This window comes from Canis lupus, chromosome 21 (assembly GCF_011100685.1).
Source record: "Canis lupus familiaris isolate Mischka breed German Shepherd chromosome 21, alternate assembly UU_Cfam_GSD_1.0, whole genome shotgun sequence".
Lineage (NCBI taxonomy): Eukaryota > Metazoa > Chordata > Mammalia > Carnivora > Canidae > Canis > Canis lupus.
In genome coordinates, this window is record NC_049242.1 from 27,929,742 (window position 1) to 27,945,275 (window position 15,534).

Sequence of the window (15,534 nt, forward strand, 5' to 3'; positions counted from 1 at the left end):
ACTATTTCTACTTGGCTACTCATAACACTGCCTCTCTGCTTCACTAGCTACTGAGGCCTCATTGTAAGATATAATTATCTGAGTTAAGAAACACTAATTTATTTCTCTCCACTATTTTATTTTTTAACAAAGAACATATTATCTACCTCTCTATTAACAACAACAAAACAGAAATGGAACTTCTTTTTTTCCTTTAATGATGACCTCTGTACCTAAAAGTAAAGTACTTTTCTTATTTACTGAGAATCTATTATGTATGGGTATGATGAAAAAAGGAAAGCATGGTTTTTATAGCTTTCTGAGACTGCTGCGTACATTCCTGAGCTTCAGAGATGTTCTTGAGGAATACAAAAAAATTAATAAGATAATCTGCCATTGGCACTTTACTGGCATTGATAAATCACAGAAAATTAAGCCCTCATAATTGAATCATACTTTTTATACTTGCGTTGTTCACATCACACCTTTTTAGAGTATTCATTATTCCATCATCTGCCCAGAACACAATAGAAGAAAGATTTTATTCTTATGGTCATTTCACAGTGTCTCCTACAAATAAGATCTATTGTTTTTTGCTTCCTTTCTTTTCAAATGTCTACCATTTCTTTCTAGAGTTCCAGCTTTCTTTACCCATAGTGTACTATGCCTTCTATTACTCATTTATCATGGGCATGGCACTCTTGGCTTTGCTTTCCATATAACCATGTCTGGTAAATACCCTGATTGTCTTACTGAAACTGTGATCATCCTTAGTACTGCTCCTCTGGAATCCTCCAATGATACAAAATGATAAAAAGACACTTTTCACTACAAAACAATTAAATGTAATGAATGATCAAATGCTTTGAAAATACCCTAACAATTGCAATAAATAAGGTATATGAAAATATGTAAGAACCGTTTGAGTAACTTTGAAAATGATCCATTCAGCTCACTCAGAATATGCCATCTAGTCTTTTCTTCAAGATATTTGTCATGTATCTTAAACTATTAAAATTTATAATGAAGACACTGATATCTCTTATTCCAATGCATATGAGTTTAAAAAGAGATTGTGTAACTGTGAGTGGACAAAGGAAACCTGTGTGTCTGACATGACTGAGGCATGACTTTTCCTTACTATCCATTCTCTTTCCATTTTGATTTGTTTCTTCTCTACTCTCTGCACTTCTGTAACTATAAGCACTTCAAGCATTTGACAATTGTTTTGAACTATTTTAGGTTCAGATACATATATAAAAATATGGTAACCATGTTTCTCTACATATGTTTATAAAGCTTAGAGCTGATAATGGCACAGGTTTGGCAACTTGGAAATAGGCAATACCTTAATGAATGGCAATTACTGCTGTTTTAACCACAATTACTTCTTATTTTGTAATAATAATGAATGAATATTAACAAATGGATTGATTTTAATCCCATCGACTTGTTTTTAATAGTTTAGACTACATTTTAATGATTCTGTGTTAGTTAACCACCTTATAAAGTCACACCTATATGTTACCATATAACCAAATGGAACTAATAGAAATAACTATTTACAGATACTGGCATATCCCCATATATATGCCAAAAATGGAAAGTAAATTATATTGATGATGATAGAAGGTAATTAATGAAATAGGTATTAAGGCAAAATCTTAGCATGTTACCAGTGGTGAGACCACTATAAATTAAAGAAAAGAAAGGTGCTAACAAAGATGAATATATTATGTAAAATGTTTTATTGCAATCCACTGCGTACTTCTTCCAAGGGCTTCTTGCTGAGAATTCACTTCTTCATATTGCTCTATATGGATTTCTACTTGTGTATTTCTGATTGTGTGAATTAACTGACGAAGAGAATGTATACAATTGTATGATGTTTTTGTTTTTCTCTAGGTTTAAAACGTTGCAGAGTTTTACCCAGTGTCCTGCAGATTGGTGAACACACATCTGTAAGAATATGGACATTTGCATTACCAAGCAGGATGCCCCTTCCCAATGACACCCAGTTTCATCCCTCTTCATTCTTGTTGCTGGGTATCCCAGGACTGGAAACAGTCCACATGTGGATTGGCTTTCCCTTTTGTGCTGTGTACATGATTGCACTTCTAGGAAACCTCACTATTCTGTTTGTCATCCAGGCTGAGAGCAGCCTACACCAACCAATGTTCTACTTCCTAGCCATGTTGGCTACTATTGATTTGGGTCTGTCCACAACTACCATCCCCAAGATGCTTGGAATCTTCTGGTTTAGTCTCAGGGAGATACTCTTTGATGCTTGTCTCACTCAGATGTTTTTTATCCACAACTTCACTGGTATGGAGTCAGCTGTCCTGTTGGCAATGGCTTATGACCGCTACGTGGCCATCTGCAACCCACTTCGATATAGCACCATCCTCACCAACAGGGTTGTTTCTGTGATTGGTGTTGGTGTGTTAGTGAGGGCATTTATTTCTGTGATTCCATTTGTGTTTCTGATTTTGCGATTGCCCTTCTGTGGGAATCGTGTCATTGCCCATACCTATTGTGAACATATGGGTCTTGCTCGTCTCTCTTGTGCCAGCATCAAGATCAATATTATTTATGGCTTATGTGCAATTTGTAATCTAGTATTTGACATCATAGGCATTGTCCTTTCTTATGTTCAGATACTGCGAGCTGTTTTCCGTCTTCCTTCTCGTGAAGCCCGACTCAAATCCCTCAGCACATGCGGTTCTCATGTTTGTGTAATTCTTGCCTTCTATACACCAGCCCTCTTTTCCTTTATGACACATCGCTTTGGCCGAAATGTTCCCCGCTATATCCACATACTCCTGGCCAATCTCTATGTCATAGTGCCACCAATGCTCAACCCTGTCATATATGGAGTCAGGACCAAGCAGATCTATGACCGGGTGAAGAAAATATTATTGCAAAGATAAAGGATTAAAAAGGAATAACACCTAATGTATATGAGATGGAACTTCTGAGCAGAGATACTTGCCTTGTTATACTAAGTAATTTTAAGTGTGCTTGACAGAAATGTTTAATACTCATTTCATTCCTTCTTATTTTTTCTTGTTTTTAAAATATATTTTTAAAGATGTTATCTACTTATTGTGAGAAGAGTGAGAGAGCACAGCAGGGGGAGGGGCAGAGGGAGAGAGAGAATCTCAACTAGACTCCACACCCAGCACAGAACCCAATGTGGGGCTTAATCTCACCACCCTGAAATCATGACCTGAGCCTAAATCAAGAGTTGGATGTTCAACCGACTGAACCACCCAGGAACCCCTTATATTTATCTTTTAATCCATGCGTATAGAATGCTTGGTTTTTTGTTTTGTTTTTGTTTTTTGTTTTTTTGTTCCTGTTTCTTGTCCCCAAAATTCCACATAAAAACAATCAAGTGTAAAAATCTTAAGAGCACAACTTGACGTGTCTGGTTTTATCTTTACAAGATTTCTGTTAGAAAAAAAAAAAAAAAAGATTTCTGTTAGATTAATCCATTTTGCATATAACAATAGTTCAGTTGTGTTTCTTTTTTTCCATTTGTTTGCTTCTTATTGTTTTATTTATGTGTTGTTTTATTTCTTCATAGATAGTATTTTCTTTAATGAATAAACCCAATAATGTAGTCTACTATTGTTGAATAATTTGACTTGTTTGATTTTTTTCACTATTCTGAATACACTCCTATGAATATTTTTGTATATGTATTTTGGTGAACACAATCATTTATTTGCTTTGAACATTTACCTAGTAGTAATTGCTGGTACATAGGGAATATTTAGAATACATAGACACTTCCATTTTCCAAAGTGGTCCATAGAAGCTCCTTATTATGAAGAATACTTAGAATTAGCAGTCTTAATTTCGGCCATACTGGAGAGGTTGCAGGGTGTCACACTGTACTTTGAATTCACATTTTTCTGATAAGTAAAAGTGATGAAAAAATTTTCTTTTTTTAAATTTTTTAATAATTTGGAATTATTAAATTTATTTTTTATTGGTGTTCAATTTACCAACATACAGAATAACACCAAATGCTCATCCCGTCAAGTGCCCCCCCTCAGTGCCCATCACCCATTCACCCCCACCCCTCTGCCCTCCTCCCCTTCCACCACCCCTAGTTCATTTCCCAGAGTTAGGAGTCTTTATGTTCTGTCTCCCTTTCTGATATTTCCTACCCATTTCTTCTCCCTTCCCTTATATTCCCTTTCACTATTATTTATATTCCCCAAATGAATGAGAACATACAATGTTTGTCCTTCTCCGATTGACTTACTTCACTCAGCATAATACCCTCCAGTTCCATCCACGTTGAAGCAAATAGTAGGTATTTCTCATTTCTAATGGCTGAGTAATATTCCATTGTATACATAAACCACATCTTCTTTATCCATTGATCTTTCGATGGACACCGAGGCTCCTTCCACAGTTTGGCTATTATGGACATTGCTGCTATAAACATCGGGGTGCAGGTGTCCCGGCGTTTAATTGCATCTGAATCTTTGGGGTAAATCCTTATTTTCATTTTCCTTTAAAGTGCCAGAATAAGTTTTTGCTCTTATAATTTTATATTCAGTTGTCATTTCTCTGTAGACTTATAGTAATTCCAATACACTATTTTAATGTGTTATTAATATAAGGGCTTTATATATATATATATATATAATGGGTATATCATCTCCAAGTCAATGATTTTCCTACTGCATCACCATTCTAATAGAAACTTTGGTAAGTGGTGTTTTTATATTTTTCTATGACTAAGTAATGTCATTTCACTTTTATCTTTTATTCATTATGTTGAAAAATACATTTTGACTTGTATCTTGTAATATTAGGGTAACATCTATCCTTTCTTTGGCTTCCACATATTTTGTCTCTTCAAATACATTTTATGTTATTTTATTTTTCTGTTAAATTAATTTATTGACTTTTAGTTAAAGCCAGTAAGACCAGCACTACAAAGAAAAGAAACAAGAAATTTTGTCTTATTTGATAACTATGATATATTAATAAATTATAGAGACTGCTAAGAAATGGGTGTGGGGAGGGGAGATAAATGTATTGTTCATTAATATTCTAAATCTGCATTTCTATAATAGCTAATAAAAATCAGGTTGCAAAATTTACACAGTAGGAGATTCTTTTTTTTTTTTTTTTTTTCAGTAGGAGATTCTATTCATTACATCTTTCTCTCTCTTTTTTTAAGCTTTTATTTATTTACTTGAGAGGGAAAGAGAGGGCAAGCCAGAGAGAGAGCATAAACAACGAGTGGGGGGAGAGACAGGGGGAGAGGGAGAGGCCGACTCCCTGGAATGTAGGGACCCCAACTCAGGTCTAGGTCCCAGGACCCCAGGATCATGACCTGAGCCAGTCAAACTTTAACCGACCGAGCCATCCAGGAACCCCCATTTCATATTTCATATGAATACATTTGGTAGCATTAGTTTTGTGTCTCTGACTTCTTGTCTATTGACAAGATGTGTTAGGTGGAGAGGAATGAGGGAGATGTCTGCATCAGTCCCTTTATCCCAGGTGCAGAGAATGAGATCTTCCTCAGGAGACTTTCAGGTGATTAGTTCTGATTCATGCAGGGAATTTGAGTTGGGTTTGTTTTCAGGCCACCAAGGACCCTAAATATGGGTAGTATAAAGCCTTATTCCCCTTAGTAGATAGATATACCAGAGCTCTCTAGCTCTAGTCCTGCTGGAGGTGAGTTTCTTATTAAATGCCTGATGGAAATGAATAATGATCAGAGTCTTGTCTAATAGTTAAGGAACAGGCTACCACTGAATTTATTAAGCTGATATATTGTATCTCATTACTGTAGAAAGATTACCAGATTGAAAGAGGTCCTTACTAGATTATACTGAGACAACTTAAATTTTTAAAATAACCCTCTGTAGAAAGAACTTGAATTTGTGCTATAAATGAGCTCAATTCTCAGTGATAATTGTGCATTAGGGTATGATCTTTCATAATAATAATTTAAAAATATGCTCATCAGAGGCCCAGAGTTAAGTGTAGGTTTATAAAATTGATTACGAAGAGGGAAGCAGAGAAAAAAGCAGCCTGCAGATGAACAACATTATGTACAGTCTTGCAGGACTTAAAACTAGCTGGAGAGCCTCTATTTTTAAAATGTCATTAATAACATATTTCTTCAAATTTGGTCTTTGTCACTTTTCTCAGGAGTCAATTAGAGCTGAGATGATCTTCCTCCCTATCTTCCTTCTGTTTTTCTTTCCTTTTTACTTCTTTTTTTACTCCCTCTAGCCCTATAGTTCTTTATCCTTTCCTTCTTTTTTCTATAGTACTATCTTATCTCTGCTTGGTTTTTTTTCCTAAAGAAAGAAAGAAGGAAAGAAAGAAAGAGAGAAAGAAAGAAGGAGGTAAGGCAAGGAAGGAAAGAAAGGAAGGGAGGGAAGGAAGGAGAGAGGGAAGAAGAAATCATAACTACAGTGTAGTGAATCAGGAGCACGGGTTTCTTAAGCCTGGTGTTGACCACCATCATTGTCATTGGAAACAAATCTTTACTTCTCTCAAAGCTTCTCCTTTGAATACACCTTTTCACTATTCTTCAACCAAACCTCTCCCTCACACACATACAAGGGTGGGGAGAATTGTTGGGTATCTTGAGGAATTTTTGAGAATTTGGCAACTGACAGAAACTGGGATTCTTTATTAAATTAATTCCCACGAGAACAGTAGAGGAAAGGGATGCATTTCTCTCTTGGAGGTGATTTCCATCTGCATTGCCCTCCTATCTTTGTGTGGCTCTTTTCATATCTGAGGTACAGTACAATGTGTCTATTCATCTTTGTGCAACTTTACTATATCTGAGATATAGCCCAGAATGTCTATGGGAGCATATGAGTAAATATGGAGGGATGCATTAATGAAGCACAGTTCTTCATTTTGGATTAATAACTGATGCTGTTCAAACTGGTTTAAGAAGTCCTGCTGTTTTTTCTATCATTCTATAGGTCTAGATACACTTATATTCTTATTATGTTGTCATATTCTGTGTGCAAGTGTTTGTTTCAGTTGTTCTGTGGTTTTGTGTTGATGTGTTTAGGTAAAGTGTATTTTGTTTCCAAAGAAGATTGATTTCTCAGTGTAAATATAAGCCCTTTCATGTTTTTAAAATTCATTCCAGGTTTTATATGGAGTTTCAGCAAATCGATATAAGATATTATCGTCCAAAATTTGAGAGGGATACCTTTCATAAAGTTAATATTCCTTCCATTTGAAGGGGGCTCAGTCTTTGCCTACATATTACTCTGAACTCAAGTTTTAGTATTAGATTTTATAATAATAAAACTACAGATAAAAATTAACTCTACTGGAAAGTTTTGAGATATGCATTTATAGCTCTTATTTTTCCTTCTAGAGATAGTCAACCGTTTCTCTTCTCATCAGTGGCAAGATGTTCCACACAAATACTTCCACTTTCCACCCAGAAACCTTTTATCTTATAGGCATTCCAGGACTTGAGGGTTCCCATGGCTGGATCTCCCTGCCTTTTTGCTCCGTTTACTTAATGGCTCTGTTGGGCAATGCTACAATTTTGCTGATCATCTGGTCTGATCGTGCTCTGCGGGATCCTATGTTCTACTTTCTGGCCATCTTATCAGCCATAGATTTGGCCCTTTCCACATCCTCAGTGCCCCGAATGTTGGGTATCTTCTGGTTTGATGCACATGAAATTGGTTTTGGAACATGTGTGGCTCAGATGTTCCTGATACACACTTTTACAGGAATGGAGTCTGCCGTTCTGCTGGCTATGGCTTTTGACCGCTATGTGGCTATCTGTGTACCACTCCTCTACACAACCATCCTGACACCCCGAGTGCTAGCAGGCATTGGGGTGGGTATTATAATGCGCCCTGTCCTGCTCATGTTGCCCATTCTCTACCTAACCCATCGTCTGCCCTTCTGTGAGACACGAATTATTGCCCATTCCTACTGTGAGCACATGGGCATTGCCAAGTTGGCCTGTGCCAACATTAGAGTTAATGCCATTTATGGACTCTTTGTGGCCTCTTTTCTTATTTTGGATGTGGCGCTAGTTGGAATCTCTTATGCCTACATCCTTCGAGCAGTTTTCCGCCTCCCATCTCAAGATGCTCGTCACAAAGCTTTGAGCACATGTGGGTCACATGTTGGGGTCATGTGTGTTTTCTATACACCTTCTCTCTTCTCCTTCCTCACCCACCGATTTGGCAAAAAAATTCCCCGTTATGTCCACATCCTGGTTGCCAATCTCTATGTGGTCTTCCCACCTGCCCTCAATCCTATTATCTATGGTGTGAGGACAAAGCAGATTCGTGAGCGTGTAATCCATACTTTCACCTCAAAGTAGAGTCTCTTATTTTCTTAGTTCTTGAGGGTATGGATGTAGCTGAAAGAAGTTAATTTTGACCCTAATGCTAGGTTGATTATCTTTTTAAATGTTCCTCATATCAAGAGATCTTACAACTACTAAAGGTACAAACTCTGGAGAATGATTTATGTTTTTAAATCTTAATGTTTCCTCTCTGTATTGGTGTTGAGTGCTTATTCTTCTGAATATAGGGTTCCATTACAGTAGGGGAAACATCCCACTGAGAGCCCTTTCCCTTTTAAACATGGAGATTTTGTGAGTCTCAATTTCTCTGTGTTTGAAAATAGGATAATATTCCAGCTAGCACAATTAGTTTATGTCAATTGTCTTGCTTTCTCTGAAAGAAAGAACTAAATTTGAATGTAAAATTAGAAAGATCTTCATAGATTTCTCAGTTAAAAATTTAAACGTGTCTGATTTAACTGAAGACAATACTGGGATATATAGTGCAGTTAAAAAAAAAAAGTCTCCAGTTTTTACCTTTCATTTTAGCAACCTTTTTTTTTTTTTATTATTCATAAAACCTGTAGGCACTATGTGCCACCACCTCCTTTTCAGGAGAAGCATGAAGTTAACATACCTGAAAATAATACTTGTGTTAAAGAATGAAAATCTTATTTTTAAGAGAAGCTTGAATGTATGGAATTCTAACAGTGGTTTTGAGTCATGATTAATCAGATTGTTTCCTTGGGAGAGTGTGTGGTATGTTGTAAAGTGTGTATGTATGTGTTTATGTGTGCGGTAAGTGTATTTAGGCAACCTTTTATCTATAGCATCAGTTCTGCCTTTCCAAAGCCCTCTTTCTTTGTAGACTGCAACATATATGCATCCTTTGGAAGTTGATGCTTTGCAAAGTAGATGAATCTCACAAGTTGAGGTGGAAAATAAGTTTTCAAAGTACCCTACGTTTTCAAGAATTTGCTGGTTATTCTTACAAGCATTTTGTGTAATCTTATAGGGACATATTTCCTCCATGACTCCTGGGCATCAAAGATCTTTTTATTATTCTTCCTGAATTTGTTGTCAGCAGAAACTGCTGGGCACATTAAAAAAAAATCATGAAATAGAACACAAAAGTGACAGCTCAGGACGCCAGGAACTAATTTCCTGATGGCATGTTCACCATCTGATGGTACAAAAATGACAGTACAACTCTGCAAAGTGACTGAACCAGAACATGTATCTTCAGGGTTTGGAAGTCTGGAAGATTCTTTCAGTAAGGGGCATGGACTAGAGATTTCAGTAAACACTTTCTGAAAGGAGTTAATGGAAAGTGACACAAGGGATATCTAAATATGATATTTAGAACCTGAAGAGTTTATTTCCTGTGAGCACTTTGAGCACATTAAATGCTCTTTTCTCTCAGAGACAGAAAGATGTACATTCTGAGCTTTTGTCAAAAGAATATCAACAGCATTCTTTCCAGTGTTTTCCCTAATTCGGATGTTGTGTCTTACTTTAAGGACACCTCAAATTTAATAATATTTAATAATAAAATACACAAAATAAAGATTGATATTTTTATATTTATAAATTATTTATTTTTATAAGTTGATTTTAAATCTCCATCCAATATGGAACCCCCTACCTCCAAAGTCACACAGGATTAACAGCAGGTGTTATCAAAAAAACTAAATTCAGCATTTTACCTTTTAAGGGAAAGTTCCTACATATTTCCATTTGTTCTGATTGATAAGATTCTCATATGCTAATCTGTAAGTAATGATGTTCTCTATTAAAATGTTAATGGCTACCTTATATTCATGTTCTAAGCATGTTTTTTATAGTGATAATGTTCATTGTCTCCAACCATCTCCTAACTTTTTTTTTTTTTTAATGTAAATTCTATGCACTACAACTAAAAGCTAAGCAGGGTTTAGCAGCAAGAGCATTGAAAATATCTTTAAGTCATACATATAGGGTCAGCACCTCTAACCGCTGTGTTGTTGGATTCTTGATCCCAAACAACACAAGAATTGGAGCACTCTCCTCCCACCCCCACACAGTCAAAAATCCACTTACAACTTTTGACACCCCCCAAACTTAACTACTAATAGCCTACTGTTGACTTGAAGTTTAACTGATAATATAAACTGTCAAATAATACATATTTTGTAAGTTATATGTATTATATACTGTATTCTTATAATAAAGAACTTATCATAGTACTGCACTGTATTTAAGTGGATCCACACAGTTTAAACTCATGTTGTTCAATGGTCAACTGAATATTTATAAATGATATAAAGCCCACAGAAGAAAATTTATAGTTCTGAATACTAAATATATTTATTTAAAAATTGTATCACTAAATAATAATCTTAAAAAAATAAGGTTCTGAGGGTTTCACTGATGAATTCTACCAAACATTAAGGAAAGAAATGATGTCAATTCTCTAAAATCACTTCCAGATCACAGAAGCACAAAAAATACTCAGTAATTTTATGAAGCTGGACACACCTGAACACCAGAGTCAGTTAAGATGTCCAAAAAACAAAACAAAACAAAACAAAAAACCCCCAAACATATATATATAGGCCATGTCTCAAAATTACATCTCATGAACAGATGCAAAAATCCTCAATGAAATATTAGTAAATTAAAACTAACAATTTACAGAATAACTATACAACATTGACTAAATGGTATTTATTCTTGGTATATAAGACTGACTCCATGTTTAAAAAACAAACAATGTAACCTAGAACATCAACCTAAAGAAGAAAAATCATATTAATCATATCAATAGTTGAAGAAAAATATTTTTAAAAAAAAAATGACAAAAAAACATTTATAACAACACACGGTAACAAGGAATAAAGAACTTCCTCAATTTGATTTAAAAAATAAAACATGTAACTTTAAAAAATAATACCCAATTAAAAATTGAGCTAAAAATTTGTCCAGACACCTCCTAAAGACAATATACAGACTGAAAAGAAAGACATGAAAAAATGCTCAGTATATTTTTCCATCAAGGAATTACAAATTAAAAAATGAAATATGATTCCACTTCACACGTCTAAAAATGATTAAAGTTAAAAATAAATAAATAAAGCAATACCATAGGTAGGTGAGCAAGCAAAGAAAATAATAGAAATTTTCATTCATTTTTGGTGGAAATGCAAAATGGCAGTCATTTTAGAAAAAAATTTGGAAGTTTCTTACAAAGCTAAATACAGTCTTACCATATGATCCAATAGTTACATTCTAAAGAATTTACCCAGTGGGTTTCTAAACTATGTCCATGCATAAACCTGCACATGGATACTTACAGCAACTTTATTCATAAAGAACTGGAAGCAACCAAAATGACCTCAATAGGTAAATGAATATCCAAACTATGGTATATACAGTATAACTAAAACAATGGATATATCCAGCATTAATAAGAAATAAGATGCTGAGCCATGAAAAGACACAGATAAATCTTAAATGCATATTCTGAAGTCAATGAAACCAATCTGACAGGGCTTCACACTATGAAGAATCACATTGTGATTCTAGTGAAATTACATTCGAGGAAAAGCAAAATTATACAGACTGCAAAAATATCCAGGGTTGCCAGGAGAAGAAGGACCAGGGAGATGTTGAATATGTGAAGCACATGGAAATTTTTAGGTTGGTGAAACTATTCTATATGATACTGTAATTGTGGATGTTTGATAATACATTTGGCAAAACCCTTAGAATTATAATCCCAAAAGATGATCTTAATGTCTGCAAATTTTAAAAAATCATCGAGAAGTTCAGGGAATTCCATGATGAAATGCTCAGTATGAGAAATACTATGCATTCAAAATGTAGGGAAAAAAAAAAACCTCACTAAAGTGGATGAAGAAAATGTGTTAACCTAAGTAACTCTGGAAATGAGTGGAGTAGGCAAAAAGAACTACACATAAAGCACTGTACTCTACTGGATAATTTTTTTTCCCAAGGAGTTATAGGTTAACAATTCTACTGCATCTACATACGCATATTGAATAATTTTTTAAATGTATGGCATGTAGTGAGGACTATGTTTCTCATTTTTGTAGTTTATGAGTTTATAGAGAAACATGAAAGGATATTAGAATAATTCATGTAACAGATTAGAGACATCACTATGTTTAGTTCTAGATAGATGACAGATGATAGAAAGATGATAGATAAATAGATGTTATGTGTTCACAGATACGTGTATATGCAAACAGGTTGGCATACACATATGTATTTCACTGCCAGCTGAGATGGTCTAAACCAATGACATCCCAGGAGCAAATACATCCAACACCCCAAACTTTGTTTCTAATACTATTATCCAATTAAAAGTATCAGTAATCCTTGGAGAAATACCACATTCTAAGATTTTCTAAGATTGGACAGGTGATGTATGGATATGACTGTAGCATCCTATGGTCTCGGTAAATAAGGAAGTGACCCTCCCCTACCAAAAAAGAACACACATTTATGGGTATAAATCAAAGGGACACAGGAGCTAACTGAAAGAGCTCCCAATAGCCAAAGCTGATCAATGTGACAAAATAAAGTAGAACTGGATTACGACATAAAGTACAAAATAAATATTTGAGGCCATACTGATAAAAATAAATGAGCGAATATATAAACAAAAGGTGGAATAGATTATCTCTCATGCAAAAAAAAAAAAAAAATCCAAGCAATATATGAGGATGCCTCATGTTCAAGAGGTGGAGCATAACTATTCCCTGTTTAATTTGTGGCATACACTTTGTAACTTACTTCTAAAGAGAAAACTTGGAAATGGAAGAGAAAGAGAATCTGACAAACATGACCTCAGCAAGGTGATGAAGCTCAATATCAACAGTGATAAACCGTGTTGATAGTATGTATCCTTGACGTGGTTTAACATAAATAGTATTTTACTTCATTGATCTTCCCCAGTCACATAACTCTGGTCTAATCATGGGGGAAATAATCAGCCTAATTTCAATTTAGGGATATTTTACAAAAACCTGACGAGTACTTCTTTATAAAAAAGAAAAGAGGGGTGCCTAGGTGGCTCAGTGGTTGAGCATTTGCCTTTGGCTCAGGTCTTGATCCCAGGGTCTTGGGACTGGGTCCTCTCCTGATCCCAGGGAGTCTCGCATCAGGCTCCTTGCAGGGTGTCTGCTCTCTGCCTATGTCTCTGCCTCTTTCTGTCTTTCATAAATAAATAAAATCTTAAAAAGAAGAAAGGAATTTATGTACTTGAGCACGAGTGTGCACATGCATATGCGCATGGGTCCCAGTGATAGGAAGGGCAGTGGGAAAGAATCTTCAAGCAGGGGTCCAGGCTAAGCTGGGAAGCCCACCACCTATGGGATCATGAACCCGAATGGAAACCAAAAGTCAGAGGCTCAATTGCTGAGCCACCCAGGCACCTCCAAAACCTTACTAGTACTTCTAAAAATTGTGAAGCCGTCAAAACTAAGAAAAGCTGGAGTAACTGTCACAGTCAAGAGAAACTAAGAGACCTACTAGATAAAACTAGTAAATGTAATTTGGTGTCCTGGGTGGGATCCCATTAGAGAAGAACATAAAGTATGACTATAGAAATCTGAATATGAATGTTAATAAAATATGAACTGTAGTTAATATTGTTTTATCAATTATAATAAATGTTACTAGTAGGGGAAATTATGTATGTGTTTATATGAAAGCTCTTTGTCCTATATTTTCATTTTTCTGTAATCTACAAGTGTTATAAATACACTTTTTAAAAAGCAGATAGAAAATCAGTTATCCAGAAATTATCTTATATACCTAGGAGACAGAAACAGGGTATGTTCTATGAAGTATCCACAATTTTAATATACTGGTGAAAGTATCAAAGAAAATAACTGACAAAAGAATAAACAAAAAAAGTGAATACACTGAATAGAGAATTCTAGAAACTCAGAGATTTAATTGTCACATGACAGTGCTGACATTGCAGATCCCAGTATCACTTTCCAAAATTCAGGAATTACATAACTTTCCTGACAAGCCTCTGCGCCTCCAACCAAAAACCTGAGCTTTTGAGGTAGGTTAAATTTAGGGGCTTGAAAGGGAAAAGATTGTTAGGAAGCCCAATTGACCAGTTTGGATGCACAACTAAACCAAGAAATACTACAGAGATTTTACTCAGTAATAATGCTGTTGTTCTAAAGCTATTTGTTTTACTCATATGTTTTGTTCTTTATTGGAAATAAATCTTGGAAGGAAGATGATATCATATTTATTAACTTCCCTAAAACCCCAAAAGTGACTCTAGGACACATCTCTATGGCAACTCCATCAGTATGAATTTCCACAAAATATCCTAACCTGGGAATACTGAGTATTAGTTAAGTAGTTTAGATTATTATCAACAAACCATTACAAATTATGTACTATATATCAGGAAATGCTTTAAGTGTTATACAAGTATTAACTTTTTAAATTCTTCACAATAATGTTTTGTATTAGGTATTATCCTGCTCATTATAGAGATGGAAATGGAGACAAAGAGTTTAAATTTCTTTCCCAAACTCATATGTCCATTAAGTAGGGAAGATGGGATTCTAACTCACATAGTCTGCCTCAAAGTCCATCCATTGAACCAATTTTCAATATCTCACACTTCTTCCCCTAGATCTCCTTTTACCAGTATATTAACTCTGTCATATTTTACTATTAATAAGAACCAAGAAGCAGAGATTTGTGCTCAAAACAACTGGTCTTTGATTTATTATATTTTCTCTCCCATCATAGTTCTAATGAATACTCCATAGAATGATGGATACTAGCTGGACTTCAATTTTTTCATGATAGTATTTAAGGTTGAATTGTGTTTAGGATGGGAATGAAAGTGAGGAGGTAGGTAAGTTTTGGAGAAATTGATGAGATAACAGTAATGTAAACAATATGGTAATGAAAAAAAGAGCCAGAATGACTTGCCAATCCCTTACATAAAATCACCCCAGATTTTCTGTGACCTGGACTTGTACATGGAGCCCATGAGAGGAATCTAGAACTAGAGGAATCTTGAGGAGAAAGAATGGGATGTAAGCCCTCCTTATAGCCTCCCATGCCTAGAGATAAGCCAATTTATCACAAGTTATCCCAAGCTTGGGAAATAGCATCCAGAATCAGGACTTTTTTTTCTTTTCTTTCTTTCTTTTCTTTCTTTCTTTCTTTCTTTTCTTTCTTTA

The 15,534-nt window shown here is 35.1% G+C and overlaps 2 protein-coding genes across 2 annotated transcripts; both read left to right on the top strand.

The window, feature by feature from the left end:
- Window positions 1-1,973: 1,973 nt before the first annotated feature.
- On the top strand, window positions 1,974-2,909 carry OR52E2B (olfactory receptor family 52 subfamily E member 2B). Its single transcript, NM_001389121.1, has one exon. The coding sequence runs from the start codon at window positions 1,974-1,976 to the stop codon at window positions 2,907-2,909; it is 936 nt and encodes a 311-aa protein (NP_001376050.1).
- Window positions 2,910-7,405: 4,496 nt separating this feature from the next.
- OR52J1 (olfactory receptor family 52 subfamily J member 1) lies at window positions 7,406-8,341 on the top strand. Its single transcript, NM_001389141.1, is given in 1 exon segment — window positions 7,406-8,341. A coding segment is annotated over 1 exon segment (936 nt).
- Window positions 8,342-15,534: the final 7,193 nt, after the last annotated feature.

Coding starts and splice junctions, on each gene's coding strand:
- OR52E2B (NM_001389121.1), top strand. CDS start 1,974: ATGCCCCTTCCCAATGACACCCAGTTTCATCCCTCTTCATTCTTGTTG.